This window comes from Vulpes vulpes, chromosome 4, assembly GCF_048418805.1.
Source record: "Vulpes vulpes isolate BD-2025 chromosome 4, VulVul3, whole genome shotgun sequence".
NCBI classification, from domain to species: Eukaryota; Metazoa; Chordata; class Mammalia; order Carnivora; family Canidae; genus Vulpes; species Vulpes vulpes.
This window is the reverse complement of record NC_132783.1, coordinates 117,944,611-117,962,728: the sequence shown is the minus strand read 5'-3', so window position 1 is coordinate 117,962,728 and position 18,118 is coordinate 117,944,611. Positions and strand designations below refer to the sequence as shown.

Here is an 18,118-nt window from a genome sequence, read left to right as displayed (position 1 = left end):
AACTTCCTTGGCTTTGGGAGGCCATGGACCAAGATAGAAAGTGAAACAGTTACTCGTTTGCAGAGGCTGTCCATGCCCCTGCCTCAGCAGAGGCCCCGGGCTCAGTGTGGGGGAGACTGTGGAAGCCCAAGGCCCTGACTCAGGCCCTGGGGTTCCTGCCTGGTGGGGTGCTCCTGTATCTGTATCCACTAGAGGATGTGGGCTCAGTGGCCTATGTGCCTGAGAGATGCAAGCAGAATATGATAGGGATTGAGAGGAGGGACAAGCTGGGACAATCAGGGCAGGCTTCACAGGGGAGGAAGCATTATGCATTGGGCCTTCCTTGGAGGATGGGTTGAAACATGTATATGACCAAATAAAAATGAAACCTTCAAAGAGTGAAGAAGGACTTTTTAAAACAGAAGGTAAATGTTCTCTGACCTCCCTGTCTCCCCAGCCAACTCCTTGTTCCTGTTTCTAAACTGTTAGTATTTTCTTGTGTCCTTCTAGCAACAGTCTATGAATATGTGAACTATGTATCTATCTGTTTTTCCATCCATCCATCCATCCATCCATCCATCCATTTTTTATTAAAAGCACAAACAAGATCCTATAGTGTTAACTTCCCCATTTCACTTAGCGACCCATCTTGGCAATCCCCTGGCAGTGCACATGGGGGCAGTTTGCTTCAGCTGGTCGTGTGGTCCTTGCGGGTGGCCTGGAAGGTACAGCGAGATGAGAAAACTCAGTGTGTGCGAGGAGCTTTGGTGGAGGTGTGCGGGAAGCAGTATTGCCAAGTGGTCAGAAACCGAGCCTGACCTTCGGATTTGGAAGATCTGGGGTTGAATCCCAGTTGTGGCACTTTCCGGCTGTGTGACGCTGGGCGAGTTTCTTTACCTCTCTGAGTTTCGATTTCCCCATCTTTCTAGTGGAGCTAATAATGCTTCTCTTTGAGAGTGTTAGAGACTTTGAGTGAAAGCACTTACCACTCACAGAGGCACCTGGCAAAAGAGAACAGCCACCCATTTTGGTAGCTGTTGCTGTCACGCATCATATGGGGCAGGGGCAGCCGAGCCCTGTCAGGTAGGGCTAGGTGCATGTTGGGTGTTTCTGAGCAACATTTGGAGAGAGGAGGGCCAACAGATCGATCCGAAGCTTAAAATAGCCTGGAAGTGCAAGAACAACAATAAATAAATGGGTTCCGGATGCTTTTAAATCTTGGCATTTCCTGATCTCAGCTCAGCTGGTCCAGACAGCTTCATCAGCGTTTACTGCTGAGGCCGGCGGCACACGCCTCCTCCCCTGGCCGTGTCCCAAAGCTGCTTTCAAGAAAATCAGATCTAGAAAAGTTTGGATCTCTGGCACTTGGCCAGCGGGTCATGGATGCAGGTTGAAGATCAAGCAGTGTTGGGGTTGGTTCCATGTGTGTGGAAAGTTAAGGCTGAGGGGATGAGGTAAGAGGGATGAGGGGGTGAGGCGGTTGCCCAAGAATGGGGTTATTCATTCACTACCCAACTGTTCATTGAGCACTTACTAGGTGCCAGGTGCCAGGGATATAACAGTGAGCATTATTAAAATGCCCATTCAAAAAAAATGTTTGATTACTAACTGTGATAAACCCTAGAAGGCTCAGGACCTCCCGAAGGCCGAGAGAGGGTGCAGTAGGACTCCTCACGTGGTCTTCGGGGCTCAAGGAAGGCTTCCCCTGAGAAGTAAAGAGTGAGGGACAGATGGGAGAGAGAACTAGGCACAGCTGGTCTATGGGTGGGGATGGCATCCCAGGCAGAGAAAACAGCACATGTAGGAACTCTATGTAGGAAAAGACCCTGGCAAGTGCTGGAGTGAAAAGAAGGCCAGGGGGACCAAAAGTGGAGGTAGGGGTAGGTTAGTACTGGGACAGGTAGGCAGGACCTTCCAGGCCTCAGGAAGGATTTTGGTCTTTATCTGGGAGGAATCGGGCAGGCTGCATATGAAACTGGGCCCAGGGGGATGAGATCTGCATCTTGACCAGATGGCTGTGGTGGTTCCTGTCCAGAAGCTTGGGGGCGTCTAGAGTGGAAGCAGGAGCCTGTGGCTGCCATTCAGGTGTGAGCTGATGGCAGTGTGGACTGGATCCGTGAAGGACTAACTCTGACTGGGTGGTGAGGAAGCTCCAGTAGCCCAGAGAGGCTGCAGCAGTGCCAGCAGTTGCTTCAGGACTTGTGTAATAGTCTCACAAATGGCCATTGTCTTTGGAGCACTTACTCTGCCCCCAGACGCTCTACAAAGCCCTTCTTCTTAAACCCTCTTAAGAATATTATCCTCTGGTTTACTGAGGCCCAGAGGGGTTAAATCAGCCCGCTAAGATCACATAGCTCAGCCCCCCACTGCACGGTCCCTGGGTCAGTGTCCTGCAGTCAAGCCTGACCCTTCTCAGGGCTCGGCCCAAGCCCCCTGGCTTCCGTCTGCTTGCTCCAGTGACCTTCGGCGTCGGGCCCCCCCGGCCACAGGACCCGTTCAGAGCTGGCCTGGAAAGGCATTGTCACATGTTGGCCCGAGGAGACACAGTATGTGTGGCTCTTGCTCCTCTATCCCTCCCAGCCCGGTAGCTTCTGGCAGTGCTTTTGACAAGCCCGGTGCAGGACGTGAGCTGAAGTGGCTGCATCTCTGGGTTTCACATGTCGCCTGCCTCTTGGGGATTCAGATGTCTCTGCTGCTTGTTTTTTGTTTGCTTCTTTTGCTTCTTTATTTCCTCTTCTGTCTTCCTTTCCCTCTGCTCTCACCCTGTCCCCATCTGTTACTGCCCCATGGGGGTCTTTGCTTTGCCTCCCACATGCGCAGGCAGGACTCAGAAAGGAAGGAGAGGCCTTCCAGGAAGGAGAGGAAGCAGCGGTTTGGGCTGCTGTTACCTGCGGGGCACCGGGCAAGGCTCTAGCAGGCACGGTCTTACGTAACCCTCACAGCCGTCCCTGGAGGGGTGTGCGTCATTATCTGTCCTCTGCAGACAGGGGATGCTGGGGCTCCAAGGCCTGAAGTGCCGAACCCAGGATCACATGCTACAACCTGAGGCCTCATTTTAAAATGTTTGCATCCCAAACTTAAAAGTGCATATGAATCATCTGGGGTTCTTGTTTAAATGCAGATTCTGATTCAGGAGGTCTGGGATTCACCATGAGAGCCTGCAGAATTTCATAGGCTCCAGATGAAGCCGATGCTGTAGGCCCGTGGGCCACACTTTGAATAGCATAGTGAGGAGCTTGCAGATCTTCCCACATGCCCTCCCATGACTCCCGTGCAGACCCAGGCCACCGCGAGCTCCATCCCTCAGTGGCCACCACTCCGTGCGATACGGAAGGGGCATCAGGGGCTTTCCCACCATGCGTGGCACATCATGGGGTGAGCCTGCACATCCCAAAGCCCCAGTTGACTATGTATGGTCTCCAGTGCTGGCTTGTGTTGGAATATAGGGAAACTGAGGCTCAGAGAAGTAGTATGGTCTCCAGTGCTGGCTTGTGTTGGAATATAGGGAAACTGAGGCTCAGAGAAGTAGAAGGACTCATTCAAGATTAGACACCAGTAGTGCAGAGAATTCAGGGTTCTGACCCCCAATCAGTGTTGTCTGTTACTGCTTCAACTAGGAGTCTGCCGTCTTGGGGTTGTGAATCCTGCTCCTTTCTTTAGCTTTCTATGTGATTGAAGGCAAATTAGTTCTCTCTGAATTTTAGCTTCCCCCAGGGAAAGGGAAACATGGCTTCACCTTTGCTTTGTTGTGACAATCAGATGGGAGAATGTCTAGTTTACAGCCTGAAGGATTCATATGAGCCCTGAGACCTCCGGTCCCAGCTGGGTGAGGGAGACTTCACATGGCAGAGAAAAGCAGGTGCTTCAGATGGCGCTTACATGCGGGGATGGCAGGAACTCTGTTCCCCGAGAGGTCTCGCTGTCCTGTATTTGAGAGCTTCCCACTTCCTGCCTATTTCCCATAAGGCTTCAGCGATAATCAAACACTGTGAGGTGGTTTCCCTTTCATAGTTTAGGCACCTGTTAACTCCACTGTTAGTGTTTACTAAGGAAGCTCTATCCTGGCCCGGAAGCCCGTGGCACCCTCTCATGGGATGCAGAAGAAGGGAATGGAAATGTGGGATTTGTCTGGATGCAAATCCATTTTCTGTTCCCATTTAACACACTTCTACACAAGGCAGGTCCACCTGTGACTGGAAGGAGCCAGTGCCTCAGGCATGGGGGACATGGGGGACAGGGGGCCTGCTAAGTAGGCCTTCTTGGCCTCCTTCCTCCTCTGGCCCTCACTGACCACATGACCAGGGAGGGCCTGCTGGGGCCAAAGAGAATCTGTTTCCCACCAGCTTTATCTGGGAGTCCATGGGTCTGGGTTTCTCATCATCTGACCCACTGGAAAAGAAAAGGCAGGAATTTCCATAAGGGAATAAATGGATATGGAAGGAAACCACCCCCTCCCCACCCCCAGTAAAGGCAGGGATGAGTGTGAGCGAGACTTTGCAGGGATCACAGTAATATGAAGCTTAGATACCAAAACTGCCCTGGGAAATGGGGGCTCTGTCCCTATTACCACCCCCTCCTCCCATCCCACCGAGTTTTAGTGAGTACCTACTCTGTGTCAGACACCGTTCCAGGCACTGGGATTCAATAGGGGGCCAAGCCCAGTCCTTCGCCCTTGTGTAGCGTCCATTCTACAGGAGAGACAGATGCCCCCCTGAGTTTGTGCTGTGGATAACATTCCCTGTGGCCCAGTGGGTTGGGTGTCAGGAAAGTCCCCTCTCACTGAGACTGAATGTTGGCAACGTGGCCAGCGACCTGGGGAAGTGTCCCAGGTGGAAAGCCCAAGCTAAGAGGGCTTTGTTCCAGGGAGAAGGCGGCCACTATGGCTGTGGCGTGGGGCATGTGGGAAGGTCCAGGAGATGGTTGGGGGTGGGGGGCGCAGGCTAGGCCATACTGAGCCTCATAACCTGGTGAGGACTTTGGGTTTTTGTCCATGGCAGTGAGGAGTCAGGGAAGGCTTTTAAATAGGGAAGTGAGTGACTAGCCCTAGTCTTAGCTCTGCTCCCTGCTCCCTGGTTGATGGTGGGAGAGCCCCTGCTCTCTCGGATGGGGCCTTGGATCCCTCCTCTGCTGGTCTACACCAGCAGCCTGGGACCTAGACTTCCTGAACCCATAAAGAATCTCAAAGGTACTAGCAGGGCTTTGAGAATGTTTCCCCCTCCCCATTATTTCAAGGTCTAGTAGATCAACTTGCACAGAGCAAGGAAAAGAGCCCCCTCCCCTGCCCCAATAGTGTTATTGACAGCTGTAGTCGACCTGAGTAGGGACAGGAGGGTGTAGCAGCCAAGAGTTTGGTACCTGAGTCTGGATTCATATTTCTGCTTAGCAAAGTCCTGTTACCTCCCCAAGCCTTACTTTGTCATCTGCAGAATGGGGAAGTACGGCCTTCGCAGGGCTCTCACCTACCACTCAGGTGCTCTTAGTGATGGATACCACCTACCTGGGAAGCGGCTTTTAGTCTAAGGGTACAAATTAACCTCCGAAAACCCTTCAGTTGCCTGTGAAATAGTGTGTGTGTGTATAATAAGTATGTACGAGTGTGTGGGTATGGGGAAATCTAGAATTCATGTGCAGAGTATAATGTCACCGTATTTCTAATCTGTAAGAAAGAAATAGGAATTTGGCTTCTTATGTGCATGATGTGTTTTGCCAAGCTCATAATGTTGAATCACTTAGGTTCAATAGGAGTATGCTGGGTTGCCGCTGTATGGTTTTTAGTTAATAAAAATGGAAAAAACTAATTAATTAACTCCCTCCTAATCTCTCCCACTTCAAAGCCCAGGGCCCTGGTGGGCTGTGGGAGAGAGATGCTGGGGGTTCCCCAGGGAGCCCAGCGTGGGAACCACAGGGCCAGATGGGCTGCGAGGCCCCTCCCGGCTCCCACGCTGTGCAGCAGCGCAGCAGGGGCAGTTGCGGCGTGAGCGTTGCTGAGTCATCTCTCCCTCCGCGGCCGTGTGTGTTGGCTGACAAGCTGAGGCTGGTGTGCTGGTGGCTGAGACCTGGCCTGGGTTCTTGAGGGAGCTGAGTTCGGCTTCTTCCTGCGAGGCTGGGGCGGGGGGCGGGGGGAGGATCCTCAGCTACCCACTACCCCTCCACCCACCCAGCGTCCCGGCCCAGCTCCTTAGCGCCGCTGCCCTTCCTGGTGGGAGTGCTGCCCAGGCTCCCTGGCATGAGGGCAGAGTTGCAGTCAGCGCTGGGCAACACCGGTCTGGAGATGTGAGCTGGCACCTTGCTGGCCTGTGGAGTGTGACATTTCCTCAAATGCCACAGAGGGGCTGCCTGACCTTCACCCCCCTGCCAGGACCCCCTTTCTGCCTCCTTCTGGGTTATTTATAACGGTGCTAACAGGCAAAAGGGCTTCTCGGCTGAGCCTTGGCCCAGCTCTCTGAGACTCTCCTGGCAGCTGGGGCAAGAGACACATAAATAGAACCAAAGAACACGGACACTGTAGGACCCCAGAGGATACCTCTAGACAGAGTGTGCTGGCTACTTTTTCTTTTTTTTAGGGTCTCTGGCACTTTTTAATATTTATTTTTATTTTGTTGTAGTAAAGTATACATAACATAAAACTGAGCATTTTTTAAAGGGTCCAGTTCAGTGGCGTTTGGCCCATTTACAATGTCAAACAAATATCACTGTCACCTATTTCCAGAAATTTCCTGTCATCCCAAAGCCATCTCACATATGAAGATGGCTGGCACATGCTTAGGACCACCTCCTTCCATCACCCCAAGGAAATTCAGATTTTGAGGAAACTGCACAAACTGATGATGAGAGAGAGGCCCAGCCAGTTCAGGATTGCCACAACTTGATTAGAATGTCGGCAGTCGCCCCTTTCCGCAGTGTGGAGTGGGCAGATTTCCCAGGGCCCGCTGAAACCCTCTGTCTTTCTTCCCATTCAGGAAAGGGATCAAGACAGGAGGGGAGGTCCTGGTTGCAGGGAGAACCTCGATCTGCTCTAATCACTTTCTTTCCTTTGTTTTTTTTTTTTTTTAAAGTTTTAAAAATTATTTGAGAGAGACAGAGACAAAGAGGGCATGAGTAGGGAGAGGGGCAGAGGAAGAGGGAGCGTCCCAAGCAGACTCCATGCCCTACTTGGGGCTCAATCTCACACCCCTGAGATCATGACCTGAGCTGAAATCAAGAGTCCAATGCTTAACTGACTGTACCACCCAGGTGCCCCTAATCTCTTTCTCTTCTTTAAGCAAGATGTACTCATTTAGCAAACTTCACTCCTTTTAAATAGGGCAAATGTTTTGCAGCTCACCATGGTGCTGAATGCTGCTTCCCACTCGGTTGGACCATTCACTACCTTTGATAAAAGTTTCATAACAGTTCCTTGCACGCAGACAGCACTTCAGTTTTCCCAAAACACGTTTCCATCTAAAACACCACACTGGACAGGCCTGGGATAATCCCACAGCCACCAGAGGGTTATGGATCCCTTTGGAGAGATGTGGAAATGGAGACCAGAGTGACGTGATCTTGGACATGACTGGGATCCCTCCAGTCTTCTGTACATACAGTAACTCACCGTCTCGTCCAGACTGGCATTAGGGTGAGGCCAAGGAGACACACGGCTCAGGTACAAAACTAGAGGAGATGCCAAAAAGTCAGTAATCAAGAGAAATCATATTTTAATGCAATGTTTAAAAATAATTAGTTGGCACGTACATAGCCATGCAGAACAAAAACCAAATCTTTAAATAAAGGCAGGAGCAGTAAGAGTGCCATACAGAGGAGTCACAGAGGTGCCTGAAGCAAAATGAAAAATCAGTACTCCTGGCCTGTCTTTATATAGAATTTTGATATTTTGCTCAATGTGGGGGTTTTGCACTAATGTTTTTTTCGGAGTGTTGCATTAGGAACAATCTGTCTTGATTAATGAAGTTTTTGGGTGCCCAAAGGGGAGGTGCCTCCCTCACTTCATCCCAACCCTGGCTTTGATTCCCCCTTCCAATTTCGGTGTCCCAGTGTCACAGAGGACCCACCTCCCAGGTCCCCAGGCCTCAGGTCACCATATGCCAAAGCCTCTCAACCACTGCTGAGAGTGGCATTGCTCTCTGCAGTCTATTTTTGTGCTTGCCCTTCAGCGACTGATAAAATGTTGCTCTGGGTACAGCTGATGTGTTGAAATGGTGAGTGTTCATGTCAGGTGGTTTGTGTGATCGGATATCTTCATTCTTGACCTCGCAGAGGGGCCTGGAACCAGGAAAGCAAAGGAGCTCTTGGTGGTTTTTGCCTCCACAGAGATGGATTAAACTTGAAATCGTGATCTGGTCACGGAGGCTACCAGGCACATCAGCCTCATTTTGGGGCTATATGGGGAAAATCTCCATGCTGTCTTTTTACTTTCATGCACAATTTATGAGGCATGTCCACATTTATCTGATTTTGCTTATTGAGCACCTACTAGGTGCTGAGTATCTGCTTAGTACTAGGGGCGCATAGGTCCTGCTGGTACAGAGCTAGTAGTTAGGGGAGGTGACAGCGCCGAGGTGGGTACATGGAAACTGGGGATGAGCTCTAGAGGGGGCTGGTGGCGGCAGTCTATTCACAACAGGGTGAATAGACTCAGTGCCTCTGAACTGTACACTAAAAATGGCTAAAATGGTAAATTTTATGTTATGTGTATTTTACCATGATTTTTTTTTTTTTTTTTTTTAATTCTGGAAAAAGAAAAGGAGAGGAAGGGATGTCAGGGATCAGAAAGTGGTAATGGAGGGCATGGCAGCAGGGTGACCTTACAATAAGAGGGGAGATGGGCAGCTGCTGCGGGGTGCAGTGGTCAGGAAGGCCCATCTGGGAGAAGCCCTGCATCTGCCACAGGGATGCTAAGAAGCGACCAGCCCCTTGGAGATGCAAGAGGGAGGAGGAGGAGGAGGAGGAGGAGGAGGAGGAGGAGGAGGCAGCCCTCCAGGTGGAGGGAGTGGCAGCACAGAGGCCCCAGGCTGGAAACTCAAGCCTTACAACAGTTCCCTGGGGGAGGCTGGTCTCAGGAGATGCCAAGAGGCTAGGTGATGCCCTGCAACTAGTAAGTGACGAGTCAGGGCCAGCTCTGCCCCTGCAAATATTAACAACAGATACCTGTACACGCTTTGCAATTTACCAAGCACTTTTCCTACCACTCTTTGAATTCAAGAGCCCTTGAACTCAAGTGTATAAAATGGACTGCAATTGCAGGCAGGCACAATGCGTGGATCACACTGTCCCCAAAACACCTTCGCTCGCTGCCTCGTTCACTCAAGTGGCAGGACATACTCCAGCCTTTTCCTGTTTTAAAATAAAAAATGCAATACACACCACCTTCCTGGGCCGGGGGCAGCCTGTGCCTTCTGTAAGGCTGCTCTGACAGGTGCCAGTGGGGACACCGTGGGGCCAGGGCTTAGCTGCCAAGGGAGGGGCACCTGGGCCCCGCACAGCCACCTGCCAGGGCATCCGAGAGCTGCTCCACCCCAGGTAACCCTGCCTGGGCACAGCTCCAAAAGACTTTGCAGATCTCTGTTGGATGAGGGGCTGTTTGAAGGCAACATGGAGGAAGAAAGGAGATGGCTGTGTAAGATAACACCCACCTCAGGAGACTTTCTGCCTCAGTTTCCTTATCTTCAAAATAAGAGATGAGTCTCTAGAAGTCTCTCTACTGTCTTCCAGCACCACCCGCGCCCATACTGTGCTGTGTTTGTAGTCCATCGTAAGGATTTATTTCCTGTGCTGTGCAGGCCACAGACCATGTACAATAGGCATCTTATCTGATGGGAGTGGGGAATAGTAGCTGGGGGTGGCAGGGCATGGTAGGGGCTAGAGAGGGCAATTCTTAAGAAAAGTCAGTGAAAGCGCAAAATTGTGAAATATAATAATGAAGCCATGTGACATGTACATTATTTCCAGGCTTTTGCTCTAGAGCTGTCTGTGGTGCCAGCGCCGAAATCCCAGCTCATCTCCTGCATAGGCCACACCCACAGCTGCACCAGGGCTCCCGTTTCCAGATTGGGGATTCATTCCACTGGATCAAGAATTTATAGTAACAAGCGGGTTTGGGAAGAAGCACAGCTGACCCCCAGTATAAACAAGCAATCCAGCCAGTGGGAGTGGCCTTAGGGAGTCCTCCCTACAGCTCGGGAGCACTGTGGGCATCAGCGAACACTGTTGTCACAGGAGGAGATGGACAGTGTTGGTGAACGTGGGCAGCTGGTTAGGGGAGCTCCATCCTATTGCCCTGCCTACCGTGCAGAGCTGCCTTCACAAGGTCGCTGGAAACTGGTCATCCTTCCTGGTTAGCAGAGTCTGGCCAGCTTGGAGTAGCCCAGTTTGGAGTACTGGAAACAGTTTTTGCTCTTTGAGCTGGGGGACTCACTCACCAGACCTGATGACCTTCTCTTGGGTTGCCTTGACACTAAAGCCCTGAATGGGCAGTTGTGTGGCTGGGGCCTTGGGTGCTGCTGAAAAGGGCTGAGCATCACTGAGTTGTTCTCGACAGGCCTGGGGCCTGATGCTTCCACGTGGAAAGGGCCTCATGTTGAGGAGCTGAGGTGCTTAGCTTTGAGTGTTTTGGTGGGAGAGCCTTTCAATGGCCTGGTTTATCTAAGCTCTGGGTGTTTGTTCTTTTAGGCTGGGATCAGAACCCCTCAATTATCTACTTATCTTTTCTGGAATTTAACTTTGTGTCTGTGGTTCCTAGGTCCTGTTTCAGGGGATGCTATAAGTATTTCTGTATGGACTAAGCTCAGTTACTCTTCTCACTGTGCTCCTAGAAGCCTCTTTAGGAGTTTTGTACTCATTTGGAAGACAGTGGGAAGATTAGATTTTTCTTTTCTTTTCTTTTCTTTCTTTCTTCCTTTCTTTTTTTTTTTTTTTTTTTTTTTTTTTTGATATAAGAGAGATGAGTTAGTCACAACTTTCTCATTGATAGGTGACAAACTCCAACTGGCATGTAATCTGGAAAGAGAACTTATTCACTCGTGTAACTGTGAAGTAAAAAGAACAGACTGACTTCAGGCACAGCTGGACCCAAGTGTTTAAATGATTTTATCAGGTCTCTCTCTCTCTCTCCTTCTTGGCTCTGCATCCTGCGGGCCGACTTCATTCTGAGGCAGGCTCTCTTCCCAGGTAGTGGCAAAGATGGCTGCCAGCCTCTCCAGAATTAAATTCAACCAGCTGAGCCCCTTTGTCTACGTGCCTCAGCAAAGTCTTGGTGTTCACTCTGAGCCATCCCTGAACCAGGTGAAGTACTTGTTGTGGTCGCTGGATGAGGCATTTTTAATTAGCCAGACTGTGTTTACCTGGACCGTCTGGTTGGCACGGAGAAGCAGCTTCCCCAAGAAAAATCAGCAGGCTGCCACCGTTAGGAGGAGGAATGGGTGGGAGGCCAGCCAAATCACAGAGGTGGGAGGAGAAGAAAACATCTGTAAAATGAAATGCTTTGCAGGGACTTTACGAACATTTACCTTATTTCCTTCTTGGAAGGCAAGTACAGGTACAGAGTCATAGGTCTAGACCAGGCTAGTTCTGTCTGATCAGTAGTGGCTCCTGAGGCTCCATGTTGAGCAGGCTTGGGGCTCAGCAGGAAGTATAGTTGTGTTCAGTTAGTGGTGTCCACCATGGTTAGGAAGGTGGGAAAGGTGACCCCACTGCTAGGTACCTGCCACCCTAGCAGATGGCGTGGCTGGTCTGGGCATTCCTGATTGCAATTTAAAAGGGGAAACATGCCTCAGACCATCAAATGCAACTTCTTATCAGTGGAGGAGGCTCTGAGCTGGCAGTAGGGTGCCACCCTAAGTACCATCCTATGCATAGAGTAACCAAGATGGTGGTCAAGAGGTCTGTCAGGCCTGGGTAGGGGCTCTGCTCCTCACCATCCCAGGCAGGCCTGGAAAGAGCCAGTGTAGTCTGGCTGTCAGGGAAAGGTTATGTCTTCAACAAAAACCATGAGTGATGAAAACAGTGGGATTGGGGGCTGGTGGAGGTTGAAGGAACACAGGGTTGGAAGAGCCAGTAAGGTTTAGTACTGAGGGGATGGGTCAGAAGACATGTTTAAGCATTGACCCTCTGAGAGCCCCATTTTTCCATCAGTCAAGTGGAGATGCTGACCATCGACCTCTTCCTGCATCTTGGGAGGGTACCAATGAGACCATAGCTGTGAATGTCACTTGAAAGTCAACTGTAGGTTCTGTATCATTCCATTCATGGGGTGTCCAATGCATGCTAGGCACACATCCTATATTGCTTTACCTTTGTGTGAATGCTATGAGGTAGGATTCTTTTTATTTTCTCCATTTCGTCAGTAGTAACCAGGTGGCCAAAGTTATGTCCTGACCTCAAAAGGTTAGCATTAAACAGCAAAGCTGGGGCCCAGACCTTTGTGTAGGCCTCTTTCCATTTCATGACAGTCCTTCTCGCTCCACCTTTGTCTTCCCCTTGGTAAGTTCATTCATTCATTCACTTATTTATTAAGTGCCAGGTTCTACCTAGATATTTACTGAAAGCCTATATGGATTTCAGAAACTAGATTAGTACAGAATTGCATCGAATGCTTGAGCAAGAGGGGTCTGTCCCTTTGATGTTCTCTTTTCTAGAGAGGGACGGTGAGAACTGGGAGGACAGGTGACTGTGAAGTGCACACGTGGTAAAGGACGCATAGTGAGTATGCACAGCCCCAGAATCCAGGCTCTGTCACTGCAGCCTCCCTTCTTCCCCCTCCTGCTTCCTACCACTCAGTGACTCTGACAGTGTGCTCTAGGCCAAGGACTAAGCTTGACAATTTGCTGATTGCAGTCAGGAAAGTGGAGCCACCAGTTTTTCCTGAAGATGCATTCTTTCTTAAGCAGAGAATCGATTTCCAACAAGATACACAGGCTTCCAATGAAGCCACTTATGTGAATCTGTACAAAACACCATTAATCCACTGCTAGGGCCATTTATCTCCCTGGCTTAGGGCAGCCGCAGCCTTTTCAGATCAGGGATTTGATGCTGCTGGAAGAATGGGTATAGAAGGCTCAGCAACCAGAGGGACATCCCATGGCATGGGTGTAAGCAGACCATTGGTGGGGACCAGAGATGGCTGGGCATCTGCATGAGTCCAGTATACAGCACAGTGTTTGTGGTCCCAGACCTGTCCCTGAACTTGCCATGTGACTTGGATCTTTCTCAGCCCTTGTCTGAAAACCCCCCGCCTTCCCACCTGTAAATGGGAATATAAAGGTCTTGAATGCTCCTGTCCACTTTCAGAAGCAGATGCCAGGCAATGGCATAAGCTTTGCAGGGAGCAAAAAGACTTGGCTTTTAATCTCTGCTTCCCTGTTCTGGGACCCTGGGTACTGTGGGTTGAGTTGTGTCTTCTGAAAGAAGATAGGTTTGAGCCCTAACCACACAGCACCTAACCCCCAGCACCTCAGAAAATGACCTGATTTGGAGATAGGGTCTTTACAGAGGTCAGCAGGTTTAAGTGAGGTCATTAGCAAGGACCCTAATCCAGTATGGCTAGTCTCCTTATCAAAAGAGGAAAGACAGGCACCCACAGAGGCAAGACGATGGGAAGGCATATAGGGAGAAGGCCATCCACAAGCCAACAAGAGTGGCCTCAGAAGGAGCCACCCCTGCCAACCGCTTGAGCTCAGACTTCTAGCTTCCAGACCTGGAAAATAAAACATTCCTGTTGTTTAAGCTCTTGGCCTGTGGTGCTTTTTGACGGCAGCCCTGGCAGGCTGATCTGAGGGCCTGGATCTCCAAGTTCCCTGATGAATAACATGGGGACAGTGATATCTGCCCTGCAGGGTTGCTTTAAGAATCGGATGAGAGGACACTTCTAAGGCATGTAGTGCGGCCCTGGCTTTTGGTAAGCAAGGCCCTGGCTTTTGGTAAGCAAGCGTTTGTTGAGGACCATGGCTGTGAGTCCTGTGTTGTGCCCTCCAGCTCCGCTAGGGGGCCTGCAGAAGAGCCCGGGATGGAGCAAGGCCTCAAGTCAGACCTTTCAAAGAGAACTGGGTCACCCAAGGCACCCCTTCAAAAAGCCTCTCTAAATATGGAGGAGGCCAGAGAAATTACTATTAATGCAGTACTTAATGGTTTTTAGCCAGAGAGTGGCCTCAGCCCTAATCGACAAGGCCGCGAAGCTGAGGTTTCTTTATTTTTATGTCCTAGGTACACTTTGAGTATGTTGTGCTGCTGTGGATAATCTATAAGTGCAGTAGTCACGGCCATTTAATGGGTTGGTAAAGGAGGCGGCATGGTTTGGATGGGAAGGACACTCACTGGATGACCCCGAGCAAATCCATTAGTCTCCCTGGGCCTCGGTTTCCCTTCCTGTGAAGTGAAGGAGGGAGACCAAGCAGGCCAGGAATTCTGAAGCTTTGTGAGAAGGCCTGGAAGTTATATATACATTTCTCGCACATGCATGCGTTGCTCAGACATGTTTTATGGGCAACATAAAGGCTACCCAGCTCTTGTCTGGTTCCTGAAGGGGCCTCTGACTCCCAGATTGTCTGCAGTGACTCTCCTGGACAACCTCTCAGGGCTGCCAATTCCTGGCCAGTCTGGGATTCTGAGACTCTGATTTTAAAGTGGTTTCTAAGCCTCAAGAAGCAGGTCCTACAAATGTGGCTTTGCTGAGTTCCTGGGATGAGAGGGATCGGGGACATAGAAAGAGCTCCCAGAGAGCTCATTGCTGGGGGCTTTGCTGACCGGGGGGACCCCAGCTGCCCAGCACTCATGAGTCTGCTCTGGCCCTCACTGCAGCAGAGTGGGATCTCATAGCCCGCCACCTGTCCCTCTCCTGGATGCTCGACCTGCCTAACCTATCTGCCTGTGCCTCTGCGCTGGCCCCACCCCCATCACACTTGGAGTAAAACCCAAATCCCTTGCAATCCCTCCCTGATCCGGCTTCCACCTGCCTCTCTGGAGGCATCTTCCCCCATCTCCCCCTCGCTCCCCAAGCTGCAGCCTCACTGACCTCTGGTCAGTGCTTTATGCTCTAGCCTTGGCCCACGCTTGGGTCTTGGCCTTGCCAGGCCCTCTGCCTAGAACATTCCTCCCCACATCTTCCACTGCCTGACTCCTTCAAGTCTCAACTCAGAGTCAGCTCTTCCAGGAAGTGTTTCCTGAGCCCCCACTATCAGAGACTTCCCTTCCCTCTGTTACCCTCGCTCAGCACACCTGGCCTGTTTCCTTCAGAGCACCACCACCACCCATAAGGAAGTATTTATGTGTTTTTCCCCTCCTAAGATGCCAACTCGTGAAGGAATAAACTGTCTTACATATCTCGGGGCCCGGCTCATCGTCGCATTTAATAAATGCGGGAGCACACTCACCAGCAGGGCTAAAATTAAAATGACTGACACCACTAAGCACTGGGCAGGGTGTGGAACAGTTGGCACTCTCAGCACAGCCGGTGAGCATGTACTATGGCACAACAGTTTTGGAGAATGGTTTTGTAGTTTTTAAAAAGTCACATATGCTGACTCTGTGACCCAGCAGTGCCATTCCATTTACCCAAGGGGCTAAAGGTGCATGTCCACACGAAGATGTGTACACACATATTGCAGACTTTGTTCACAATAGCCAAAAACTGGAAACAGACCATCTAGCTGCATCCCCACAGTCTGATGGGACAAAGAGGGGAAGGAAGCCCCCGGAGGTGGCTGAGAGTCCACCCAAGTGTTTCCTGCAGCCAGGGCAACTGAGTGGTGGTGGCCAGTAGTAGTAGTAGGATGTTGGGAGGGGCCTGCAGCGATCCCAGGGATGGCCCTGGAGACGGAGGCTCCGCAGAGCACCCTGGTGTCTGGTCTGAGAGCAGCGGACCAGCCACTTGAGAGAACCTGGCGCTGGTGGTGCCCATGGATACAGAGTTCTCGCAAAACACCAATTAAGACATTTGACCCAAATTCGGATAAAAGCCTTTTTCCTGTGTCAAGTTGAGCTAATAATATACATTTGTTCATAATTTATGAGGCTTAGTAAGTGGGAACAATTAAGGAAAAGGCCTGTGCAAAACCTATTTCTTTTAAGCGTTACATAGGCCTTTTCTTGTTCTCGAAGATAGGTCTACGCTCTCTGACTGCCATGAAACACTGTTGTTTTTATTATTATTATTATTTCTTACTTTTATTAGTACTGTTACTACCATTCATGGAGCGTCTCCCAAGCCAGGCTGTAGCATTGCCTTGCTTAATCTTAAATCTGTGAGGCAGGTTTTGTCCCATTCTACAGACGAGGTAGTTGAGCTTCAGAGAGGAGAAGAGCTGTGCCCCAGGTTTCACAGCTGGCACATGGGGATTATGATTCAAGTCTACCAGCCCCCAAGGCCTGTGGTGTATGCCATTTCTGGGTCAGCCTCCCAGCTCGGGCTGTTTGTCAATCTGCAGGGCAGCCCTTCTACGGGTGGTTGTTCAAAGTGCGAGACCAGGGTCAGAAAGCCGTTGCCTTCTGATGAGTTGGCTTGGAGTTAGGCCTGAGAATCTGCATCATCTCTAACACGTTCCCAGGTGGTGTTGACCCTGCCAGTCTTGGGACCACGCTTTGAGATAGGCTGGGTCAGTCAGGGCTGCCACCATAGTCCTCTGGGCCTCCCCCCAACCCCGTCCACCGCGGGCAGGTGGATTTATAGCCTTGTAGACCTTTTCCTGTATGTTTGCTACGTATTATCACACACAGAGAGTTGCATAGTTGGATTTTTCTCTTAACATGCGTGGGATAATATTCTACATGCTACATTCTACAATTTATTTCCACTTGACATGTCTTGGGGAGCATATACCTCTGCCTCATTCTTTTTAGATGCACCGTGGTATTCCACGCTACAGTGATTATGGTTTTATTTACCTATGTCCACGGACAGGTGGTCTTCTGCATTTTAGACTTTACACATAGTCTGATAAAATCCCTGAGAACATAAATGAGTATTTCTCCAGAACATCGTCATCCCTCAATAATGTCGGCCATTATTATTACTGGGTTTTGTTTCATTATTAACATTGAATTCCAGAAATCCCCTTTCTGGTGGGGACAGTAATGTACATGAGTATCTATTTACAGCTTCTAATGAAGTTTTCAACACAGCAGTTCTGATAAGAGGAAAGAGGTGCCATGGGAAAAGGGCTTTGAGGGATGTGTAGGAGTGCAAAGGAGGAGGGGATTGAGCAGCAGGCAGGATTTGTATTGCCAGGGCCTGGCTTAGCTCCTAGTAGATTCAACCGTTGCAGGAGGGTGAGGCCTACCTTGCCATTCCTTGGTCACGTGGCAAAATCAGGCCTTGACGGAGAGCTGCCAGAGATCCAGGCCGGCAGCACAGTTAAGAGGGTCTGTGCCTGGGTCCAGCCAAGCCCAGCTCTGACTCAACCTTCCTTCTTCCTGTCTCCTCAGAGTGGGGTGTCTGGGGAGGAGCAACTCTGCGCGGACTTTCCTGAGCTTGACCTCTCCCAGCTGGACGCCAGTGACTTTGACTCAGCCACCTGCTTCGGGGAGCTGCAGTGGTGCCCAGAGAACTCTGAGACTGAACCCAGCCAGTACAGCCCCGATGACTCCGAGCTCTTCCAGGTATGTCCTCTGAGCCTCCAGGTAACTCTCTGCTCCTAAAAGCCTGGCTCTGCCCCGTACCACCTTCTTTTGCATTTGCTCATGCAAAAAAGTCTCATCACCCACTAAAGCTCTTGGGACCCTGCCTCTTATCCTGGATCTTCTCTTGATCTTGGGAGTTCTTACCCCTTGCTGGGCCCATTACCACCCCTAGACAGCCAGGATGGGGAAGAGCTGCTCCTGCTACGCCCCCCAGTCAGAAATGAGCCCCTCTGTGGGCCCGGGTGGCTTAAAACCCCAAGACCCTCCTACCCTCTATTACCTCACTGAATTCTCATCCCTACCCTGTGAGGCAGGCATGATTATAAACCCATTTCATATATGAGGAGACTGAGGTTTGGAGAAGTTAAAAGTCGTGTGCCTGGGGCGATTTACCTAGTTAGTAGCTGAGCTAGATGCAAACCCAGTCTGCCTCCCACCTGAGCCAGGGCTTTGTAACCACGGCTACGCCATAGTGGAGATGACTCACATGTATTGAACAACTGCTCTGTGGCAGGACTGTCCCTGTTGTGTCTAT

At 50.5% G+C, this 18,118-nt stretch overlaps 1 protein-coding gene across 2 annotated transcripts in view; it reads left to right on the top strand.

Annotated features, from left to right (window-relative positions):
- Nucleotides 1–18,118, top strand: part of PPARGC1B (PPARG coactivator 1 beta) — a 112,400-nt gene that overhangs the window by 61,638 nt on the left and 32,644 nt on the right. For both annotated transcript variants that reach the window (XM_026008788.2, XM_026008797.2), the window contains exon 2: nucleotides 17,389–17,562. In XM_026008788.2, coding sequence (XP_025864573.2) covers nucleotides 17,389–17,562 — 174 coding nt within the window. The remainder of the gene's footprint in view (nucleotides 1–17,388; nucleotides 17,563–18,118) is intronic.